General features: G+C 42.5%; 1 protein-coding gene across 1 annotated transcript in view; it reads right to left on the minus strand.

The window, feature by feature from the left end:
- Window positions 1–259: 259 nt before the first annotated feature.
- Window positions 260–24,049, minus strand: part of LOC140495750 (protein FAM162A-like) — a 29,783-nt gene continuing 5,993 nt past the window's right edge. The window contains exons 2-4 of the mRNA XM_072594816.1: window positions 22,332–22,440; window positions 14,680–14,788; window positions 260–1,241 (exon numbers count right to left, since the gene is read on the minus strand). Coding sequence (XP_072450917.1) covers window positions 1,140–1,241; window positions 14,680–14,788; window positions 22,332–22,440 — 320 coding nt within the window. The 3' untranslated portion in view covers window positions 260–1,139. The remainder of the gene's footprint in view (window positions 1,242–14,679; window positions 14,789–22,331; window positions 22,441–24,049) is intronic.

A 24,049-nucleotide genomic window follows, 5' to 3' on the forward strand; every position in this document is an offset into this window, starting at 1 on the left:
CTGAATGTGATAGTCGCTGGAGGCTTGGCCGAATGGCCTGTATCCACACTGTAGGGATTCTATGTTAGATGCAATTCAGATACAGGTCAAGACCTAATTGAATGGAACAGACTTGAAGGAATAAGTGGTCTCTCAGTCTGTCTGAAGCAAACTGCCTTGTAAATATCTCACCCATCCTGACAGCAAATGAAAAATAATTACATTCAAGCTGTGGGTTCAGGAACAGACTAACGGTACATTTAAAAGGCACTTACACAACTAGATAACAGAATTTTTATTCAGGAAGTCAAAAGAACCATCAGACACTGCTACAAAATATTACATTGATTTAATATTACAGCTTTTAGGCATGACATATGTTAAACTTGAGGTCGACTTTCATAATTGAGAAATGATTTCCCTGATGTCCAAGAACAGTCATTTACAGGCCTGGTTCCCAGTGTTGTGCATTATAGTGATTTGAAAAGTGCTGATAGGATGTTGCAATTTTCACTTTGATAAAGATTGATCCACACTGCAGGAGACTAATCTGACTTTCAAAAGGTGAGGAATTGTTTCAGAGAAGCAAAATACTCAAGTTGCTTGAAATTTGAACTAAATGGCAGATCATTCATTAACATCATCAGAGATCTGAGCTGCGACCAAGTGTCGACGTTAGACTTTGAGCACTCAAACAGAGGCTGCAAAAATGCCAATGTATTGAGATTAATAAATTAAGAAAGGTGTGGCCTGGGTACCTGTGTCACAGACACACAGACTGTGGAGGGGGAGAAAGAATGTCTGAAATTCCTCAGCCCACCATCAGTGGATACATTACCCAGTGAAATGAGTGAGCTTCTCTGCAAGAAATGAGAGACAGCAGCTTCAACGGAAAGTGTCAATGATAATCTGGCTTCATTTGACAATCATAAAATCTAAAACAGAACTTTCAGAGTAATCATTTTGAAGAGGTTAAAATGGAAACGAAGGTGGATTGGTTCATTCTGCAGAACAAGGACTGATGACATTGTTGAGTACTAGTCCTGGCTGTCATAACTGTGTACCAATGGACTTCAGAACCAGTCATCGATAAGACTAATAGTTTGTCTTTTGTGCCACTGATAAGAGGAGGTAAATTGGTACAGCTAGTCTTATTGCAGTTACTGGGGCTTTTCTGTGACCAGCTTCTGTTCAAATTCCTCTTTCAATTTGGCTTTTTTCTCCAAGTTCCACTTGGTAAGGTTCTCGTGCTGTTTAAAAGCCTGCAATTACAAAAGGGAGAGAATATAACAATATAAATGAAGTAATGCAAAGTCCGAGCAAAAACAAACATTGTTTCGGAAATTTCCAGCTAATAAAAATCCAGCTGATATAAAGGAGTGAACAATGGGGCAGCACGGTGGGCTCAGTGGTTAGCACTGCTGCCTTCACAGCACCAGGGACCCAGGTTTGATTCCCGCCTTGGGTGACTGTCTGTGTGGAGTTTGCACATTCTCCGTGTGAGTTTGCTCCAGGTTCCTCCCAAAATCCAAAGATGTGCAGGTTCAGGTGAATGGGCCACACCAAATTGCCCATAGTATTAGGTGCATCAGTCTGGGGTAAATATAGGGCAGGGGAATGGGTCTGGGTGGGTTACTCTTCAGAGGGTCGGTGTGGACTTGCTGGGCCGAAGGGTCTGCTTCCATACTGTCAGGAATCTAATCTAAAATCTATCTGGCAGGAAATGGGCTTGTGTGACACAGTGGTGGTGTTCCCTGCCTTTGAGCCTGGAGGTTAGCTCAAGTCCAACCTACTCCAGTGCTGTATAGCCACATCTGAGCAGGTTGATTTAGAAAATATCTAATGGCAGGGGGACCTCCTCAATGACATGTTCTAGACAGATAGATGTCCAGGTCCTGCTTGTTAGAGTGGAGGTGAGACAAGCTTTTGGTGGATGAGGTGGGGGGGGTATTACTGTTGTCAAGGCGAAGGCCAGCAGCATGAGAGGTTGTGCAGCATGCTCACCTGTTCAAGGGGCATCGACATCAAAGACCGGAGATAATACCCAACGGAAGAGATTGGCTAAACTAAAGGCAGCTTTGTGTTTGGACCATCATTGTTAATTTCTTAGCTTATTCTCACTCTCTCCATAGCAACTTTAAGAAACAGCATTAAGTCCGGAGGACGTGAGGAAGATCCTCCAGTGAGGCGTGCATTCAGTGAGATAGCGATCAACCCCACATTCATTTCATCTCTCTCTCAGTGCCACCTGGTTTCAGGCAGAAACCAAGAGGAGGATCAGAGAATCCTTACAGTGTGGAAGCAGCCCATCGGATCCATAAGACATAAGAGCGGAAGTAAGGCCATTCGGCCCATCGAGGGTCAACACCAACCCTCCGAACAACCTCCCATTCACCCCACCCTATCCCTGTAACCCTGCATTTCACCTATTCACCTAGCTGACACACCTTTGGACTGTGAGAGGAAACTGGAGCACCCGAAGGAAACTCCTGTAGACATAGGGAGAATGTGCAAACTCCACACAGAAAGTCACCTGAGGGTGGAATCGAACCAGTGTCCCTGGCACTGAGGCATCAGTGCGAACCACTGAGTCACCATGTCACCCTGACCAATTAATTAAAGACCCTCCAGTGCACTCGATCTTATTCTAGAAATCCAGTCCTTCTGTTGCAATTGCCTTACTGTCAAAAAAGCAAGCTGTATTGAAGTAAATGCATATTCTCAAACATCAGATTATTTTTGAAAAAAACCTTGCATAAGGACTGCTTCCTGTTTGGTGTTCAAAAACTGTCCTTCCCATAACTGTCATTGCAACATCCTGTAACACTGTCACATCTGAAAGGATTGCATTACATTTACTCGTTCTCCCCTAATATGCCATACACATTCATGCTCATCCCCGAAACGTCGATTCTCCTGCTCCTTGGATACTGCCTGACCTGCTGCGCTTTTCCAGCAACACATTATCAGCTCTGATCTACAGCATCCGCAGTCCTCACTTTCTCCTCATACACATTCAATGGCAGCCTCAGGCCCAAGGCTGTGCCTGGCAGTGAATGCTACCAGATTATGGGTCAGGTGTTTGGGGCAGGGGTAAGTTCAGGCTTGTCGGGGTCATGGGTCACTTTCAACCTAGTCATAGATCAGGAAAACAAATAAGCCTAATGCCCTTCAGCTACCTCACAACATTCCACACAAATGAACTTTGTAAGTTCATTTTAACGGAGTAAAACTGAAAAAGATGATGTATGGCACATTCTGCAAAATGTTTACAATTTTCAATTACTGTCAGTTTTTTGCCTGTCAGATTGATAGATGATACCGGTATCTTGGATTTAAAAAAAAGTCTTTTTTGGAACCACACTGATCAGTGGTGAAGACCTCTGACTGACTGATATGTTTCTCAAAGCTCCTGTCCCTCAGGATGGTCAACTGCAGCAACCAGAACTCCGAGCAGTAATCCAGGTTGGTTTGATTGAGGAACTGCAGAGTTTCAATGTGAATCCGCAACTAACTGGGTTGTGTAACCTCTCAATATATTCACTTTGTTACCATAATCTCACACCATTTGGTCAGAATGAATGATAGATTAACGTTCTAGAGTACCCCTTGCATCATCGTTCTGGGCTAGATCAATCTCGATCGCGTCATATGTGCAGCCTTCATTTTGATTTCAAATGTACACCAGTTTCCAGTTGGCTAAATCAAACTTGAATTTGCCAATAGACAGTCCAGATATGTATTCTCTTGGGCTCGTGTCAAAATGGTTTCCTCTGAATATATGCCAGCTTGTATGCTAACTGCAAATTTAATATCCATTCAATGATAAGAGGGGCTGAACTTCCAATTGAGGCTTAGATTAGGGGTGGTTAGGCCTGTGAGTTAGCACTGTCAGACTTTGCGCACGTTGTCCATTACATCCCCAATTAGACAGTCCTTGAATATCGTTAAGGCAGAGATGGATAGATTCTTAAAGTTTGGGGTGAAAGGTTATCTGGGGTCTGGTGGAAATGTGAAGAAGTCACATCAGCCATGATCTTATTGAATGGAGGAGGCTGCTTGAGGTGACTGACTAAGTGGCCTACACTTACGTCCAATTTGGTAATTAGGGCAAGACGACATCAATTTGGTGTTGGAGAATCCATTCCTCTGAACGTTATGGTGCTCATCATTTACTAGATTATATCCCTACAGGTAATCCTTCTCCTGATTATTAATTCAGTTCATTTCTTAATTACTGGTGTCAGGCTAGTAAGTCTGTAGACTTATGGCACTTTCATCCATTCATATCAAAACCATTATCCACATCCTCCCTGCAAAACATTCGCTCTCAAACCTTTCATCCCTGATCATTGCAGACAGAGCAACAATGTCTTTTTCCTTGAAAGCTCCTTGAACATGTTGCCTCCCAAATTAATGCAAACTTTCATTCAGTTCACTCTTTGAATCTATAATCAAGTTTTTCTCTGCACAACAGCACAGAAATGGCTCAACTAAATGACTAATTTGTGAAGGCAACTGTGGTACCACACTCTTCTTCAACCACTGGAGGCTTTAGCATCACTGGGAACAATGTGGTTTCCAACCAAGTTGTAGAACTATGGACATGATTTTCACTGTTTGCCAACTCCAGGAGCAATACCAACCCCTCGGCATCACCTTCATCGACCTGATCAAGGCTTTTGATTCTTCCAATCAGGAAGTGCTACGGAAGACCCTGCCAATGGCCCAGTGAAACCCATCACCATTCGGTCTCCTCCACGATCAGATATCAGCGACGTCCTCGCCATTGGTAATATGACAGACTCCTCTGAAGCCTACTCTGAGTTGGTCAAGCACACTCTGACATCACTGCCGCTCTTTTCTCCACCTTCATCACCTTCATTTGTCACTTTGTCAAGAACAAGTTTCCTAGTGGTGTGGGCACATTAGTCTCAGCCCCACTGCAAAAAGAATCAAATCCTTTAACAATCTATCCCAGGTCATGTTCTTGTCTGTCTCTCCATTATGATCAATGAGAAATCCTGCCAAATGTGGGACATTGCCCTTCCCTGGGAAGGGCAATCTCTCAAGCTAAGGCTGACATTGGGTACAATGTTGAATCACTGCATCCCATTGGCACGCTTAAAGTTGCAAGTCTTCAACTGTGCTGATACCAACAAACCTGTGGATAAGACAGTCACCTTTCTGACTCTTCTGTATGGCTCTGAAACTTGGAGGATGTAAGGGTCAGCTGGAAGGACAGGTGTGACTAACATCAGTGTCCTTGAAGCAGCCCAATAGCACCAGCATGGAGGTCATGATCATGCGAAACCCACTCCATTGGGCCAGCCTCATGCTTAAGATGTCAATGACTGCCAAAGCAAATCATCTTTGCCCAGCTTGAGGAAAACACTCCAACAAGACGACAACAAAGGAAGCATTTCAAAGACTCTCTGCGGACTTCCCTCAAGAAATGCAACATTGATGTCAAGGCATGGGAAACCCTCATTTGTAAGAATTCCCGAGCTGGGGGAAACCCGTTTGTGAAAGGACACAATTCTTTGAGAACACCCATCAGCTAGAGGAAGCATGGAAAAGGAACCTGAGAGAGGAATGAGAATAACCTCAAGCCCAATGACCACTTCCACCACTTTGAGAAACAAGTTAGTCAGTTGAAGGTCTTCAACATTGAAACGTCTGGTCGGACTGAGCTCATTGGTCACACAAGGACTCAGAAAATCCATGACACATGACATGGAATTTCCTTAGTGGACAATCACACTCATTAGTAAGTGATTGCAGACAACAACGGTGATTGGTGAGTGAAAATGAAAAGCTTTGACACAATGTGCCCTCTTCAGCAATACTCAAAAGATCATTAAATTTTCTGGGGGTAATTATCCCATTGAATAACTCTGTCCATTGAATGGACTGCAATTCCTGGTGAGACTCACCGATGGACTGAATTCCTCAATATAACTCCCTTTAGAATGTCCGAATGACTTTCTATTTGGCTATGGTTCAGAGGTAACAGTTCAAATGGACCATAATTCAGAATGTGACTTCTTAATAGACTATTTCTGTCTGACCTGTGGATGGACTGTAATTCCCATTGTGACTCTCTGATGTGTTTTGTATCTCATGGACAAGGTAATATCAATCATCCTGAATTGCAATCTTCTAGCTATAGTTTGTAGGTGCTTAGTGTCTCTGAGATTGAACAATGGTACATCTGAAATCTCCACGATTCAAGCAAAAATGGAAGGGTCAACTCCTTCTGCCTCGTTTAAAACCATCTGGTTTAGCAATGTCCGGTCCCGTGTCATCAATGATGGGTGTTTGGATGCAGTCTGTGTTTACGTTTTAGTGTCCTCGCTAGCAAAAAGCTGCAAATAACAGTGATTTAGCATGTTTACTCTCTCCTGTACATCCTCATCCAATTCCTTAGAGGCTTACCTTCTTCCCATACTAGTCTCATTACTAGAATTTATTGGCCTGGTATTTTGCGTCAGCCCCTGTGCTCCAGCTCCCTTGGCAGCTCGAAAATCTCTGCACCATTGCTCCTTCCCCATTATCCGGGTGGTGCTCTGAATTTTCAATTCGTGGCAGAACTGAAAGGTGACAGCCCCACATTCTGTGTTCCCACCATTAGCGCCACAATTTATTCCTGGGTTTTTATTCATTTCTTCCCCAACCAAAAGAGAAGGGATTTAAATAATAGCTTGCTAATGAGAGATGCACACGGATCAGGACCTTACCACCCAGACTGTTGTTCTTCCTTTATTTGACAGAACATATTCTACAATAGAAATTCAATTTGCTAAAATTGGCTGTAATACATTTCCCTAGACATTGACCACTTTAAAGCTCCCGCACAGATTGCACTCCATTTTGCTTTACTGCATCAATTTAAGACCCATTAGATAGTTACATGTGGAAACAGCAGAAACATTATCGGGAAATTAAAAGTGCCGTTCAGCTGCTCGCATCTATCTGGCCTTCTGCTCCGTCATGATGTTCTGGTCTCCCTGCTATTGGAAAGATGTTGTGAAACTTGAAAGGGTTTAGAAAAGATTTCCAAGGATGTTGCCAGAGTTGGAGGGTTTGAGCTATAAAGAGAGGCTGAATAGGCTGGGGCTATTTTCCCCAAGAGCATTGGAGACTGAGGTTTTGCAGGTTTATAAAATCATGAAGGACATGGATAGGGTGAATAGCCAAGTGTAGGAGAGTCCAAAACTAGAAGGCATGGGTTGTTTAAAAGGGACAATTTCTCAGGGACAGTAAGCACTTACAAACTACAGCTGTAAAATTACAATTCAGGAAGATTATATTTCCTTGATGTGGTAATGTCAAACACATTAGACAGTCACACTGGGAATTACATCCCATTCACAAATCACGGTCTATGAATGAATCACACTCTGAATCAGATTTAAAAAGGGAAACTTTTTCACAGAGGGTGGCGCGTGTATAGAGTGAGCTGCCAGAGGAAGTGCTGGACCATAAGACATAGGAGTGGAAATAAGGCCATTCTGCCCATGGTGGAGGTGAGTACAATTACAACATTTAAAAAGCATCTGGACTGAGTATATGAATAAGAAAGGTTTAGAGGGAATATGGGCCAAATGCTGGCAAATGGGACTAGATTAATTCAGGAAATCTGTTAGGTGTGGATGAATTGCTTCAAAGGGTCTGTTTCCATATTTACAACACTATGATACAAGTACAATGGAGAACGTCTGTGCTTATTATGGTTCAGTGCAACATCCAGTATTTTGAAGCTTAACCCATAATTTCGCCTTCAATCCCATTTTGTGTCCCCATGCTTTTCTCAGTTGCTTGTCCTGTAGCTTTCAAGCAGTGAGTGGAAAATAGCTGGCAATCTGCCTGCGGGTTTACTTGCCGTTAAAGTATCCCACCATTGGTCAAAAAGTAAAGATGGAATGTGAAACATAATGATTTCATAGAGTGAATTATTAATATGGGGATTCTGCCACTCCTGGATTCTCACCAGTAACTGCTCCCTGTTCTGATCAGCCATTCCCACTCATAAACCCATGCCCATTTCCGTCATCACTCACCCAATATCCACTACAGACAGACCTCAGCAGACATAGGGATATGAAAATATTATTAACAATCTAATAAAGCTGCGGCTCTCATGCACGCTTGATAAAGAAAAGCAACTCTCATTCACGAAACCCATTAAAACACCTTAAATCCCCAGAAGTGGACAATGTGAGAGAATAAAATTCATTTTAGCAACCACAAAGATACTGGTTTAAAAAAAAATTCATTCAGAGGATGTGGATATCACTAGCCAGGCCAATATTTATTATCCATCTCTATTTACCCAGAGGGCAGTCGAGAATCAACCACGCTGCTGTGGGTCTGGAGTCACACAGACCAGATTTCCTTCCCTAAAACACCATTAGTGAACCAGACGGGTTTAATCCTATTGTAAGCTCAAAGCTGTTAATCAAAATGAACTCCACTGAGATAAGTGCTTTTATAGCTTTAGAATCTCTGGAAAGTGTTCAGGATTAAGCTCAGCTATAATGTTGTAATTCTCGAGATATATCATCAATGATTTCTATTGGCACTTAAGGAACAGTGGGGTTCATTTTCTAATCTGCACCAGATGGCCTGTCAACCAAGCCTTTCTTTCAACTTAACTGACAGCTGCAGCTTGTTTTTCTTCTATGTTTCAAGAACTGGGGATTTAAATAATAACATGTCACTTAAACAGACTTTATCTGCCCTTCAAGAGCTTTTAACACTTTCCCCCACAAATTGATGACTGCCACATTGTGGGTTAAAGTACTTGGAACAGTGAAAACTATTACAGAAACAAACTAGGAACAGAGTGGGCCATTTGGCCCTTCAACCCTGCTCCTCCATTCAATATGATCATGGTGGGTTATCCAACTCTGTATCCTGTTCCCCCTTTACCCTGTGCTCATTGATCCATTTAGCCCCAAGAATTATAAGACTATTACAGCAGAAATTAGGCCATTCAGTCCATCGAGTCTGCTCTGCTATTCAATCGTGGCCAGTAAAGTTTCTCAACCCCATTCTCCCATTTTCTCCCAGTAACCCTTGATCCCCTTGACAGTCAGTCAGTCAGTCTTAAATATACTCAATGACTTGGTCTCCACAGCCTTCTGTTGCAGTGAATTCCATCGATTCCCCACTCTCTGGCTGAAAAAGTATCTCATTATCTCCAATCGAAAAGGTCTTCCCTTTATTCTAAGGCTGTGCCCTTGGGTCCTGATCTCTCCTACTAATGGAGGCATCTTCCCAACACCCACTCTGTCCAGGCTATTCAGTATTCTGTAAGTTTCACTTCAATCCCCCTAATCCTTCTAAACTCCATCGAGTATAGACCAGAGTCCTCAAACATTCCTCATATGTTAAGGTTTTTATTTCAGGGCCAGTACATCCTTCCTGAGATATGGGGCCCAAGATTGCACACAATACTCCCAATGTGGTCTGACCAGAACAGTATAGAGCCTCAGAAGTCCATCTCTGCTTTTATATTCAAGTCCTCTCAAAATAAAAGCCATTATTGCATTTGCCTTCCTAACTACTGATTCAACGCAAGTTTACCTTGAGAGAATCCTGTACTCGAACTTCAGAGTCTCTTTGCACTCCAGACTTCTGAATTTTCTCTCCATTTAGAAAATAGTGCATGCCTTTATTCTTTCTACCAAAGTGCATGACCTCACATGACCTCTCAATTTCCCAAATTGTACTCCATCTGCCACTTCTTTGCCCACTCTCCTAACCTGTCCAAATCCTTCTGCAGCCTCTCCGTCTCCTCAGTGCTCCCTGTCCCTCTACCTATCTTTGTATCGTCTGCAAACTTAGCCAGAATGCTCTCAGTTCCTTCATCTAGATCATAATTTGAAACGTTGTGGTCCCAACACTGAGCCTTGCAGTACACCACTTATCACTGGCTACCATCCTGAGAATAAACCCTTTAATCCCCACTCTCTACTTCCTGCTAGACAGCCAAGCTTCTATCCATGCTAGCACCTTGCCTCTAACACCTTGGGCACTTATCTTACTCAGCTGCCTCCTGTGTGGCACCTTGCCAAAGGCCACCTTGAAGTCCAGGTAGATATCATCCATTGGCTCTCCTTGGTCTAATCTGCTCATTACTTCCTCAAGGAATTCTAGCAGATTTGTCAGGCATGACCTCCCCTTGATGAAACCATGCTGACTCTGCCCTATTTTACCATACACTTCCAAGTATTCAGAAATCTCATCCTTCACAATGGATTCCAGTATCTTACTCACGACTGAGGTTAGGCTAATTGGTCTGTAATTCTCCATCTTTTGCCTTACTCCCTTTTTAAACAGGGGTGTCAGGTTAGCAATTTTCCAGTCATCTGGGGCTCTCCCTGATTCTAGCGATTGCTGAAAGATCACCACTAACGCTTCCACTATCTCTTCAGCTATCTCCCTTCGAACACTGAGGTGTAATCCATCTGGTCCAGGTGATATATCCACCTTCAGGCCGTTCAGTATTTCTAGCACCTTCTCCTTGGTGATGGCCACCATATTCAGCTCTGCCCCCTCACTCTCTTGGATATTTGGGAAATTATTGTGTCTTCCACCGTGAAAACTGATGCAAAGTAATTATTCAATTCCTCAGTCATTTCCTTGTCCCCCACTACTATCTCTCCAGCACCATTTACCAGTGGCCCAATATTCACTTTTGTCTCTTTCTTGCCCTTTTATATAACTCTTACAGTCTTCCTTTATATTACTGGCTAATTACCCTCCTATTTTATCGTCTCCCTCCTTATTTCTTTTTTGTTGCCCTCTGTTGGTAGGCTTTTTTTGTAAGCTCCCCAATCCTCTCATTTCCCACTGCCCTTTCACCACATTATCTGCTCTCTCTTTTGCTTTTATGCTATCCCTGACTCCCCTCATCAGCCATGGTTGCCTCATCCTCCCTGTACCATACTTCTCTTTCCTCGGGATGAATCTCTGCTGTGTCTCTTGAATCCCAGAAACCCCTGCCATTGCTGTTCCACTGTCTTTCCTGCGAGGCTCATCTCCCAGTCATTTCTACCCTGCTCCTCCCTCATGCCTCTGTAGTTGCCTTTATACGGTTGTAATACCATTAACTCTAATTCTATTTTCTCCCTCTCAAATTACAGAGGAAATTCAATCTTATTATGATCATTGCCTCCAAGGGTTCCTTCACCTTAAGCTCCTTATCAAGTCTGCCTTATTGCACAACACTAAATCCAGTATTGCCTGTTCCCTAGTTTGGTCCATCACAAGCTGCTCCAAAACGCCATCGCGTAGACATTCCATAAATTCAGTTTCTTGCAAATCCACTATCAACCTGACTTTCCCAGTACACCTGCCTACTGAACTCCTCACAATTACTGTAACTTTGCCTTTCCTACACATCTTTTCTATCTTATTTTTAAGATTAGATTCCCTCCAGTGTGGAAACAGGCCCTTCGGCCCAACCAGTCCACACCAACCCTCCAAAGAGTAACCCACCCGGATCCCTTTCCCTCAGACTAATGCACCTAACACTATGGGCAATTTAGCATGGCCAATTCACCCAACCTGCACATCTTTGGACTGTGGGAGGATTTCAGAGCACCCGGAAGAAACCCACACAGACACGGGGAGAATGTGCAAACTCCACACAGACAGTCGCCCAAGGTTGGAATTGAACCCGGGACCCTGGTGCTGAGAGGCAGCAGTGCTAACCATTGAGCCACCATGGTGTATCTTGCATCCCAGCTCCTGACTGCTATTTAGAGGTCTGTACATAACTCCAGCTATGGTTTTTCCACCTTTGCAGTTCCTCAATTCTACCCATATAGGTTCGACACCATCTGACCAGACTTTGATTTAATTTCATTTCTTACTAATAAGACAACCCCACCCCTTTGCCCACCTGCCTATCTTTTTGATAGGATGGATATCCTTGAATATTCAGCTCCCAATCCTCACCCCTTGCAATCACATCTCCGTGATGCCCACCAAATCATACCTGCCAATTTCAATGTGCACCACAACCTCATTTACCTTGTTCCTTATACTGCGTGCATTCAGATATAACATCTTCAGTCCTGTATTAACTGTCCCTCTTCTCATTGTCATTCCTTTGGCCAGTGTGCTTGAAGTTTGATTGCTAACCCTTTCCAAATACTCTGTCCTATTTATGTCTATGTTGGAGATTTTAATAACCTCTCCTGAATTCAGCAATCTTACTGTCTCCTTTAATTCGGGTTTCCTCATTTCCACTATATCCAACCCCCCCTCCCCACCTTTATTTAGTTTAATAACCCTGTCTACAGTCCTGGTTATGCGATTCACTAGGACTTTGGTCCCAGCATGGTTCATACCAAGACCGCCCCATCTGAACAGGTCCCTTCTTCCCCAGTACTGGTGCTAATGTCCCATGAATTCAAACCCATTTCTCCCACAGCAATCTTTCAGCCACGTATTTACCTGCTTAATCTTATTGACCCTGTGCCAATTAGCTCATGGCTCAGGTAGTAATCCAGAAATAATTATCTTTTTTAGTTCTGTGTTTTAATTTAGCTCCTAGCTGTTTGTCCTCCCTTAGCAAAACCTCTGCCCTAGTTTTATCTGTCGTTGGATTCTACGTGAACCACGACCACTGGAACTTGCCCTCCCACTCCAAGTTCCTCTGCAGCCCAGATGAGATATCCCAAACCTGAGCACCAGGCAGGCAACTCAACCTTTGGGACTCTTCAACCTGGTCACAGAGAACAGTGTCTATGCCTCGAACCACACCATCCTTAAGTACAACATTTCTCTCCATTTGAATGGTTCCCTGTACCACGGTGCTGCGTTCAGTCCCTGCAGTCACATTCCCATGCACACAGGAGCAAACGTCTTGAACGTATTGGACAAGGACTGGGGCCGAGGCTCCTGCAATTCTACCTCCTGAATCCCTCTAACTGCCTCACTCACAGCCGCACCCTCTATCTCCTTGAGCACATTCAATGTTTTAACCTCAACCCCTTTCTGGTGATAGTGAGTTCCACATATACAACTCTCTGTATTAAAAGATTTTTCTCCTCATATCAGTCCTCAATGGCCCATCCTGTATCCTGAGACTATGAACCCTGGTTCTGGACCGCCCCCTTACTGAAAATGCCCTTCCTGCAATTAACTTGTCCAGTCCTGTTCAAACCTGTTGATTTCTATGAGAACCCCTGTCTCAGTCTTGGAAACTTCCGTGTCTCTTCAAACCTCAGTCCTGTCATCTCAGGCACCAGTCTGGTAAACAAAAGGAGAAATTGCTGGGGAAAAAAAAACTCACCAGGTTTGGTAGCATCTGTGGAGAGATATTAGAGTTAATATTTCAGCTCTGAGGAAGGATCACTCGACCAAAAACGTTAACTCAGATTTCTCTCCACAGATGCTGCCAGACCTGCTGAGCTTTTCCAGAAATTTCTGTTTTAGTTTCTGATTTACAGCGCCCGCAGTTCTTTCTGTTTTTACTTTATCAGTCTGGTAAATCTTCCATTGCACTCCCTTCATAGCAGAACACCCTTCCTGAGATAAGGAGACCAAAACTGCATACAATACTTGAGATGTGCTCTCACCAATGCCCTGTACCATTGCAGCAGACATCCCTGCTCCTGTAGTTGAATCCCCTCACTATGAAGGTCAACATACCACTTGCCTTGTTCTCCACCTGCTGCACCTGTACGCTTGCTTTCAGCAACTGCTGAACAAGGACACCCAGGTCTCATTGCCATTCAGGTAATAATCCACCTTCCTGTTTTTGTTACCAAAGTGGATAACCTCACATTTATTCATGTCGTACTTCATCTGCCATGCATTTGCCCACTCACTCAACTTGGCCAAACCACACTGAAACAACTCTGCAACTACTCACCCTCTGACCCGCCTTTGTGTCACCGACAAACCTGGAGGCGTTACATTTCGTGCCCCCATCCAGATCTTTAATATATATTGTGAGCAGCCAATGTCCAAGCACTGACTTTACTCATTACTGCCTGCCATTTTTAAGGGTCTCCAGATTGATCCCCATCCCAGCTCTCGGAACCCGTAAACAGCAATGAGATAAGTTATCAGATAAGTTATTGTTTTAGATGTTAGGTCAAGGCGATGGGGAGAATGGTCCTTTCCTTCTTGATGAGGCTACACGCATAAATTTAACAGAAATACTGAAAGTATTTGAAAGTATACTGACACAGCAACTGTGTGTGTGTGGAGTTTGCACATTCTCCCCGTGTCTGCGTGGGTTTCCTCCGGGTGCTCCGATTTCCTCCCACATTCGAAAGATGTGCAGGTCAGGTGAATTGGCCATGCTAAATTGCTCATAGTGTTAGGTGCATTAGTCAGAGGGAAATGGGTCGGAGGGTCAATGTGGACTTGTTGGGCCAAAGGGCATGTTTCCATACTGTAGGGAATTTAATCTAATATAGTCTGAGCAAAGAACATTCCTTTGCTTCCCCCATTACCACTAGCTGTACAAAATGAATTAGTTTCCACAATGGGTTTCTAATATGTGAGGAGACCAGGAAATCACTTTCTGGAGACCAGCTAAGACAGTTGAGATGAACTCTCCTTAATATTGATTGCAATCAAGAGGAGGGATTGTGCCATGGAAAATAAATAGGATTCCATTGCGGATACATTAAATAGTCTCTCTTGACAACAGGTCAGCAATGAACATACCTTCTTTCCAGAGACCACCATAATCAGGCAGGCTACAACCGTCAAACCTATCATCATGTAGCAGATCTTCACCCTTATTTTGTTTCCAGCTGCATAAAGCATTTCATTCCTGTGGAAAAAAAAACATTTTTTTTTAAATTTGAAAAGAGGAAGATGACTGTGACATCAAATATCTAACTCCCTGCATTGTTTCCAGTTTTAAAAAAAGTGCTGCTGGTTTTGATGCTTTTTGCTGGCCTGTCTTAATTAAATATACCCCAAACAAAAAGCACACAGCTCTCAGCCTCCCCTTGTCTAAGCTCACCAGAGTGTCTGGACCCATCATAGGAACCTGTATTCAGCATAGGCTCAAATGTAATGGCAGCTCTTGAGAGGGTGTCAATAACGAGTTCTAATTAAACAGCAGGAAAAGACTAATGGACATTAAGTGCTGATGTTGTTCATTTTTGGGATGTGGTCATTGACAGCAAACAAGAGAGGTTCTAAGTTTTTTTTTAAGTAAATCAGTTATCCATGATACAGACAGTCTACTGCATTTCCATCGTGGAGAATTGGGTTTGATGTATAACTCAGAAATGATTCTGCATTCTTGTAATTTGAGGAAGAGATGTGCAGGTGTAAAACTAGAATATTAAACTGAAATCAGGGCAACTGCGAGGGAATGAAAGCAGAACTGGCTATGGTGATCTCACAAATTGGGACAGGTCGACAGAAATCCAGTAGCCAAGATTTTAAGGGGATAACTTAGAATACACAATACAAATCTCAATGAGAAAAATTCTAAAAGAAAGATCCACCATCTGTGGTTAACTAAAAAAGCTAGAGAAATTTTCAAGCTTCAACGTGATATAATTATGCAAATGTTCATGTGATAGGTCGGGAGAATAGACAGAATATCAAAACCAAAGCACAGACATTTTTCTTCCGTCTTCACTACAGACGATATTAGAAACATTTCAATAATAACTGCAAATCAGAAAGCGGAAGGAAGAGAGGAACTTAGTGAAATTAAAGTTAGGGAAGTGTATGAAGATAACTGATGGAACTGCAAACTGACAAGACTCCTGTACAGATAGACTTTCACCCTGGGTGTCAAAGGAGGTAACCAACTAGATAGAAGTTGTCTTGGTGTTAATTTTCCAAAATGTCCTGGACTGGAGATTGCAAATATGATCCCTCTATTTGCGAAGGGAGGGAGATAGCAAACAAGAAAAGATAAGTTAGCTTGATGTCTGTTATGGGGAAGATTTTAGAATTGATCATTAAAGAGGTCATAGCAACAAACTTAGAAAGTCAAAGTGTCAGCATGGTTTTGTTTAAGGGAAATTGTGTTTAATTAAGAGACAGAGGGTGGTGGTGGTGGTGGTGGAGGGTTGCTTTTCGGAGTGGAGACCTGTGACCAGTGGTGTGCGGCATGGAACGGTCCACTGCTTTGTAATCCTTTATATAAATGACTACAATGTGAACATAGGAGGTCTGGTTAGTGAGTTTGCAGAAGACGTCAAAATTGGAGGTGTAGTGGACAGTGAAGAAGGTTACCTCAGAGTACAACAGGATCTTGATCAAATGGGCCAATGGGCTGAGGAGCGGAAGATGGAGCTTAATTCGGATAAATGTGAGGTGCTGCATTTTGGCAAGACAAACCAAGGCAGGATTTATATAGTTCATGGTGGGGCCCTGGGGAGTGTTGCCAAACAAAGAGATTGAGGGGTACAGGTGCATAGTTTCTTGAAAGTGGAGTCACACATAGATAGGATGGTGAAGAGGGCATTTGGCATGCTTGCCTTTATTGGTCAATGCATTGAGTGTGGAAGTTGGGACATCATTCTGCAGTTGTACAAGGTAGGGGTGAGGCCACTTTTAGAATGTTACATTCAATCTGGTCCCCCTGCTACAGGAAGGATGTTATAGAGTCATAGAGGTTTACAGCGTGGAAACAGGGTACAGTTCAGAAAAGATTTACAAGGATGTTGCCAGGACTGGACAGTTTAAGCTATAGGGAAAGACTGAATAGTCTGGTTTTTTTTTTAACCTTGAGTGTCATTGGCTGAGGGGGTGACCTTATAGAGGTTTATAAAATCATGAGAGGCATTGATAAGGTGAATAGCTAAGATCTTTTTACGAGGGTGAGGGGGGTGTCCAAAACTAGAGAGCAAAGGTTTAAGGTGAGAGGGGAAAGATTTAAAAGGGACCCAAGGAGCAGATTTTTCACACAGTACTGTGTGTATGGAATGAGAGGATGCCAGAGGAAGTTGTGGAGGCTGGTATAATTACAACGTTTAAAAGGATGGGTATTTGAATAAGGAGGGTGTTGAGGTCTACAGTTGAAATGCTGACAAATGGGACGGGACTAATTTAGGATATCTGGTCAACGTGGATGAGTTGGACCAAAGGGTCTGTTTCCATGCTGTACAATTCTATGACTCTAAGTTATTGGACTTCCTTGAGGAAGCATCATGTGCTGTGGATAAGGGGGAGCCTGTAGATGTACTGAACATGGAGTTCTGAAAAAGGCAATCAATAAGGTGCCATGTCATTGTGGAAAATAAAAGCTATAAAGAAGGCAGCATATTGGCACGAATAGAAGCTTGGCTAGCCACAGGAAACAGAGCAGATGTAAGTGAGTCATTTTCTGGTTGACGAGGTATAGTAAGTGGCAAGCCATAGGGATCAGTCCCTGGGTCTCTGGTAGCTCCATTTGTTGGTGACAGAGATAGATAGGAAAGTAAGCTGTGAAAACAGCACAAGGAAGGGACATTAATAGATTAACCAAGTGGACAAAGATTAGGGAAATGGGGTATAAAGAAAGCAAGTGTAAAATTTTCCAATTTCTCAAACAGGGTGGTGAGACTTTGAAATCCTCCTATACAAAAGACAGTGGAAGCAAAGTCTTTCAATATTTTAAGGCAGAGATGGATAGATTTTGGATAAGCAATTGGCTGAAAGATTATCGTTTGGGGGGGGTTTGGTGCCGGAGTGGTAGTAATGTGGAATAATCAGGTGAGCCAAGATCTTACTGAATGGTGGGGCATACTCAAGGGGCCATCTGGCCTTTCTTGTTCCTGATTCATATATTCAAATGAATGCCACTTCTTTTTTTTTTAAGAAAGGGACACATACTTCAAGCCTGGGTGACTATTTACAGAATGTAGGTGTGCAATATTACTGTGAAGGAATGGTTTTGACACTGCAATTCTCTACCCAGTGTCAGACAGATAATCTTTTGTTGCCGGATTTTGTTATTTCTTTGAAGCTAGATGTCATTGTTCCTGAGTAGTGCAGCCTGGTTATAATATTTGGTTTCTAAAATGCCAGTGAGTTTAGAATTAGAATCCCTACAGCGTGGAAACAGGCCCTTTAGCCCAATAAGTCCACACCGATCCCCTGAAGCGTATCTCACCCAAACCCATTATGCTATGTTTACCCCAGATTAATGCACCTAACCTACATATCCCTGAACACTATGGGCAACTTGGTATGACCAATCCACCTAATCCGTACATTTTTTTTGGATTGTGGGATGAAACCAGAGCACCCAGAGGAAACCCACACAGACATGGGGAGAATGTGCAAACTCCACAGACAGTCGCCCAAGGCTGGAATCGAAGCTGGGTCCCTGGTTCTGTGAGACAGCAGTGCTAACCACTGAGCCACCGTGCCATCCATTTAAGATTAGGACAATGGTTTTAACCAGTCCATTCAGTTATTCATATGCGTCCTAACAACTCAATGATCAATCTGAGTGTCATTGTAATTGCCTGAAAATTTCTGGTATCAAATCAGAGACAGCTACCTGGAAATTGTTATCCATTTAAAAGGACTTTGCATCATTAATACAACATTTCTTCTGGAATATTAGCACTGTGGCTGTTTCAAAATCTTGAGGATGGTTTGGAAGACAGCTCACCATCACCTTCTCAGGGGCAATTAAGGTTGGACAATAAGTGCTAGCCTAGCCAACAATTTCCACATCCAATAAATCAAGACAAAAATTCTGGATGCTTAATAAACCTAAGTAGTTAATTAGTCAGTCTCTAAAAGGTCTGTTTATTGTTCATGATGTGCTACAAATGCAGGTGTATTATTCTTACAGTCTTGTGACACTGCTGCTAGACACTTCATTGATGCATCTATGTACCATGCTTCCAAGGGACCTGCACTAGCCTGTAACTAATTACAAACCTGCTCAAGATTGGAGCCCCTGGATGTTTCTGCCTTTCATCTCAACATTTACTCATTTTCCTAAAAGGTTGAACTGGCACAGTTGGAGGAGACTTCACAGAAGAAAAATCTACATTATTTCACAGTAAGATGAACATGTCATATAATGAACAGTTATCCTTCCCCATGCTCTTAATTCCAATTGCCTAAATATGCCTACAAATTTACAAGGATGTTGCCAGGGCTGGAGGGTTTGAGCTACAGGGAGAGGTTGAATCAGCTGCGGCTATTTTCCCTGGAGCAACGGAGGCTGCGGGGTGACTTACAGAAGCTTATAAAATCACGAGGGGCACGGATAGAGTGAATAACTAAGATCTCGTCCCCAGGGTAGGGAGACCAAAATGAGGGCATAGGTTTAAGGTGAGAGGGGAAAGATTTAAAAGGCACCTAAGGGGCAACCTTTTCAGAGGGTAGTATGTGTATGGAATAACATGTCTGAGGAAATGGTGGAGGCTGGTATAATTACAGCATTTAAAAGGCATCTGGATGGGTAAATGAATAGGAAGGGTTTAGAGGGATATGGGCCGGATGCTGACAACTGGGACTAGATTAATTTTGGACAATCTGCAAGCATGGACCAGTTGGACCAATGGATCTGTTTTCACGCTGCACAGCTCTATGATTCGAATAATTCTTTAAATTAAGCAGTATCTGTGAAGCCACTTTTACTTGGCAAGCTGTTTCTAATTAATGTGCAGTTCAACACCCTCTGTGCAGACAGAAAATAATTAATGGGCATTCCAACACAATGGGCATTTTGTTTTCTCTAGGATAGTCCACAGAATATAAAAACACAGGGGATCAGATTCTTGATAAGATGTCTCAAAATGTATTGCCCATTCCAAGATGCCCTTGAGACTAAAGCAATGACTTTCTAAGTTAGGATGGTGAGTGTTTTGGAGGGGAACTTGGAAGTGGTGGTGTTCCCATGTATCTGCTGTCGTTGTCCTTTTCAATGTTAGTGGTGGGTTTGGTAGGTGCAATCTAAGGAGTGTTGGTGAATTTCTGCAGTACATCTTGTAGACAGTACACACTGCCACTGCTGAGCGGGTGGTATAAATGACAGACTTATGCGTATGGCTTCAGAAGGGCGTGGAGATAGTCATCAGCCTCTAAAAGACCCAGTGACAAAGAACAACACAGCAACAGTCACCAGAGGCTAAGAGGGCAGGATAAACGATGGAGAAAGTGAGGACTGCAGATGCTGGAGCTCAGAGTCGAGAGTGTGGTGCTGGAAAAGCACAGCAGGTCAGGCAGCATCTGAGGGGCAGGAGAATTGACGTTTCTGGCAAGAGCCCTTCATTAGAATAAACGATGATCCAGTGACAGTCACCTATTGGATGGTCCTAAATGAACTTTAATTCTTTCAGAACCATTACTTTTAGAACAATACATATAGGAAGGATCTCCATTAAGGAAATCTTTTCTTGGAGCTCGGACAGCAGGGGCCTTAAAACAGTGTTTTGGATCATTGTGTGATGCTTATTTATATATGTAAAACGTTTGGCAACCAGTAATAGCCAAAAAAAAAAGCATTTTGGGCTTTCTGATGTAAGGCTATATCTACTTTTCTGCATTTTTGGTTGTGAACTGAAAATAGGAAAAGGATTGTTGTAAATTAAGGATTAGAGATGGGATTGCTGCACTTTTTAGAAGTAAGTTATGGAACCTCATAGAAAGTGATGCTTACTCTGCTGCTTTGATCAACTAATGGGGGGACATTGGTCAAAATGAGCTGTCACCTGGAGATGTTTAAAAATTAAAATTCAATTGGCAACAAGCAGTTGACTGGTTTGAGAAGTCGTAACCAGTTTTCGTGACAAAATCCAACAGTCTGTCAACAAGTACATGATAGGATCTTGGTTATCTGAACAGCTTGTGGCTGTGAAAGATATTGCCAGAAGCCTTCGGACCTCTGGGAGGAGAGCTGGTTTGTCTCTGCAATAGAAAATACCTGAGGCCTGAAGAAAGCTAGCTTATTTTCCCTCACTTGTAAGATGTTGCTTCCAATTGAGTCAGAGTCTTTGTAATTTGTGAATCACTCCCCTGTGCCTCCTGCAAGGAAGTAAAAAGTACCCAGAGAAGGGATATTAGAGTCCTGGCGAGCAAAAAGATCATCTCCGTGAACCCTTTGGACAAGGTCCATTGAACTGCCGGACTTTTGCTCGAAATGTCAATTCTTCTGCTCCTCAGATGCTGTCTGACCTGCTATGCTTTTCCAGCACCAATTCTTGACTCTAATCTCCAGCATCTGCAGTCCTCATGTTTGCCTCTCTGGTGTGAGTGTGTGTGTGTGAGAGAGAGAGAGAGAGAGAGAGTGTTGGACAAGAGTGGAGTTTTACATAGGATTATACTTTAACCAAGAGAGTTATATGTTGAGAGTTCATAGATCCTAGCTTTAACTATGTGTAATAAAATTCTTGTTAAGTACAGAAATCTGGTCCATACTTTCTGTGTTCACCAGGGTCTACATGAACTGGTAAATTGGGGAAACCTTCTGAACTTTGATAAAATCTTTAGTGATGACTCTGGTTTTTTGGGGCTTGATTTGCAGTGTGTAACCCAGTGAGGCATGACACTGTGTATAACCTCATTCTCAGCTATTCAGAGTTAAATGCAGGGAGTAACTGAACATCTGATCGCTCCAGGTCTGAGGACATGTATAAAATAGGCATGGTGCTTTGTTTCTAGCTGGATAACACATCTCAAAACAGGACATTCTAAGACTCCAAGAACGCACATAGACTCAAGGATCAGCTGCGCTGGTTATTATGAATATTACTTGGGGGATGTATAACCCTTTTGGACTCTGGCTTGGTTAAAGCAGAGGGCTGAGAAAAGTGTTAGTTTTTAAAGAGTTAACAGTTGAAGGTCTGGGTGAAAAAGGCGAGTAGGTTTTTTTTTCCTGTACATTTGAAGGCAAACACTGAAACACAAGGCTGGGAACTATGTGGACAATTCAGTTTTGTGGAGTATTCAGAAAATTGAATGTAAACCTTTGAACTCATCATAGCACAGGAAGCTGGATGAAAAGAGCTGGTTGTCCTGTAGTTTAAAAGGTAAAAAGACAAAGTGTGCTGGGAACATTCAGCTGCTGTGGGATATTTCTGACATAAGGGCACAATGGAATCGAAACAAAAGGAGTTCATAAGTTTGATATTTTATTGATACACCTTGCATGATATGTACCTGTTCATTGGCTCTCCGTTAGTCACAACCTTGTGACTTTGAAACACTTCAATAAAATTTATTTTATAATCCTGATGATTTTATAATCCTGTGTGTTTTCCAGCACTGTTAGCTATTCTATTCAAGATTCATAACAGTTCAACTGTTACACTGCAAACAAGATGATATCCAATAATGATAACTAAAACCAATTTGACATACAGAACTTGTGGTTCATCAAAAGGCTCAAAATGTTCACTTACGAAACCATTTCTGGTATATCCTGCTCTCTTTTGAAGCGACCAGACCACAGCAGGAGCTTCCTGTCTAATGCTGTAGGGATACGGCCCTGGAGCTTGTAGGCAGAACAGGCTGTAAGAAAATAACTGCTATTAGACCACAAGTTAGACTGAACGACAACACTGCACAAACTCTCTCCTCTCGTACAATCTGGAATAACCATTCGTAAGTTAGAAGGGGCAGCAGGATATTGTACAGCTGACTTGATTCCCCCTGTCTCAGTCACAAAACCTGACCCCTAGGTACAGTCAGTAAGGGTGATCCTTTATTGACTGAACCAATCAGCGAATGTCTCTCGAGTTACCAAACAAGATACAGCATCACCAATCCTAATTTTACTGTTCCACAAATACAATTAATGAATAAGTGATCTAAATAAACTTATCACACTGAAAGCAATGCACAATGGGAATGTAATTTCTAATATTTAAATGGCAGCGCCCACAGGTTGATGCCCGCTGCATGTTCCCTCTGAGACTTCCCAGGCTAAAGGCTGGCAGCCACAGAGACAGCCCTACACTTCCCAGCTGAATCCTATCACTCACCATGGTAGCAATGCAGGCAGATTCAGGTACCAGCGACCATTGTTCTGGGTTCCCATCAGGCACCATGTATCAACATCAATCTGGATTTCTAAACTCAAAGCTATGTTGACTAAATATCAAAGAAAGCCATCGGGGGTGAAATCTTCACATTAGAATACACGAATATCAAGATTCTAAAAGTTTTAAATAATCAAAGGACAAAAACGGGAGAGGAAATAAATGCAGGGGTAACAATAATTTACAACATATATTCATAATTTAAATGGGGGAAGCGAGTGCACCCCTAGCCAAGTTGGTAAGTGTCAGAAAAACAGGTGGTGAGGATGACACAAATAGTCTATGGAAGGATATAGAAGTTTCAGTGGGCAAAATCTTCGGAAATGGAATATAATGTGGGCAAATGTGAGGTTATGTAATTTGGCAGGAAGTGTAGAGGGGCTGAATATTGTTTAAATAGAAAAGACTTCAGAAAGGTATGGAACAGAGGGATTCAAGAGCCCTTGTGCATGGATTCCAAAGAGCTAACATTCAAGTTCAATAGTTAACAAGGAAGGCAAGTGAAATGCTGTCCTTTATTTCAAAGACAATAGGGTATTAAAGTAGGGTGGCCTTGTGAAAACTATACAAAGCATTAGATCAACCATAGTTGGAATAGTGTGAACAGTTTTAGGCCCGTTATCTAACGAAAGATATGCTGACATTGGAGGCAGTCCAGAGAAAGGTTCACCTGGATGGATGGACTGTCTATCTAGCCACAAAGCTCAAAAAATGCTGAGATGAGAGGTGGAAGAGGCAATCTTTCCAACTTGACAGAAGATGGCTAAAAGAACACTAGTATCGTGGAGCCAGGAAATGCAAATACACTTTAGGATATCAAATAATCAAGATATTTGTCTTATGAAAGTATAATAAATCTTCTCAATAAAATCTTAGAATTGAACAGCACAGCAAGAAATTATTCAGACTCTCCTGCCTGTGCCAATTCTCCAAGAGCTATCCATTCAGCCCATTCCCCTGCTCTTCCAGCATAGCCCCGCAATTGCATCTTTCTAAATGAAGATCTAATTGCTTCACTAAAGTTACGATTGAATGTCACCTTCAACCTTTCAGGAAACACAACTTAAATCATAACTCAC

Source organism: Chiloscyllium punctatum, chromosome 25 (genome assembly GCF_047496795.1).
Source record: "Chiloscyllium punctatum isolate Juve2018m chromosome 25, sChiPun1.3, whole genome shotgun sequence".
Taxonomy (NCBI): Eukaryota; Metazoa; Chordata; class Chondrichthyes; order Orectolobiformes; family Hemiscylliidae; genus Chiloscyllium; species Chiloscyllium punctatum.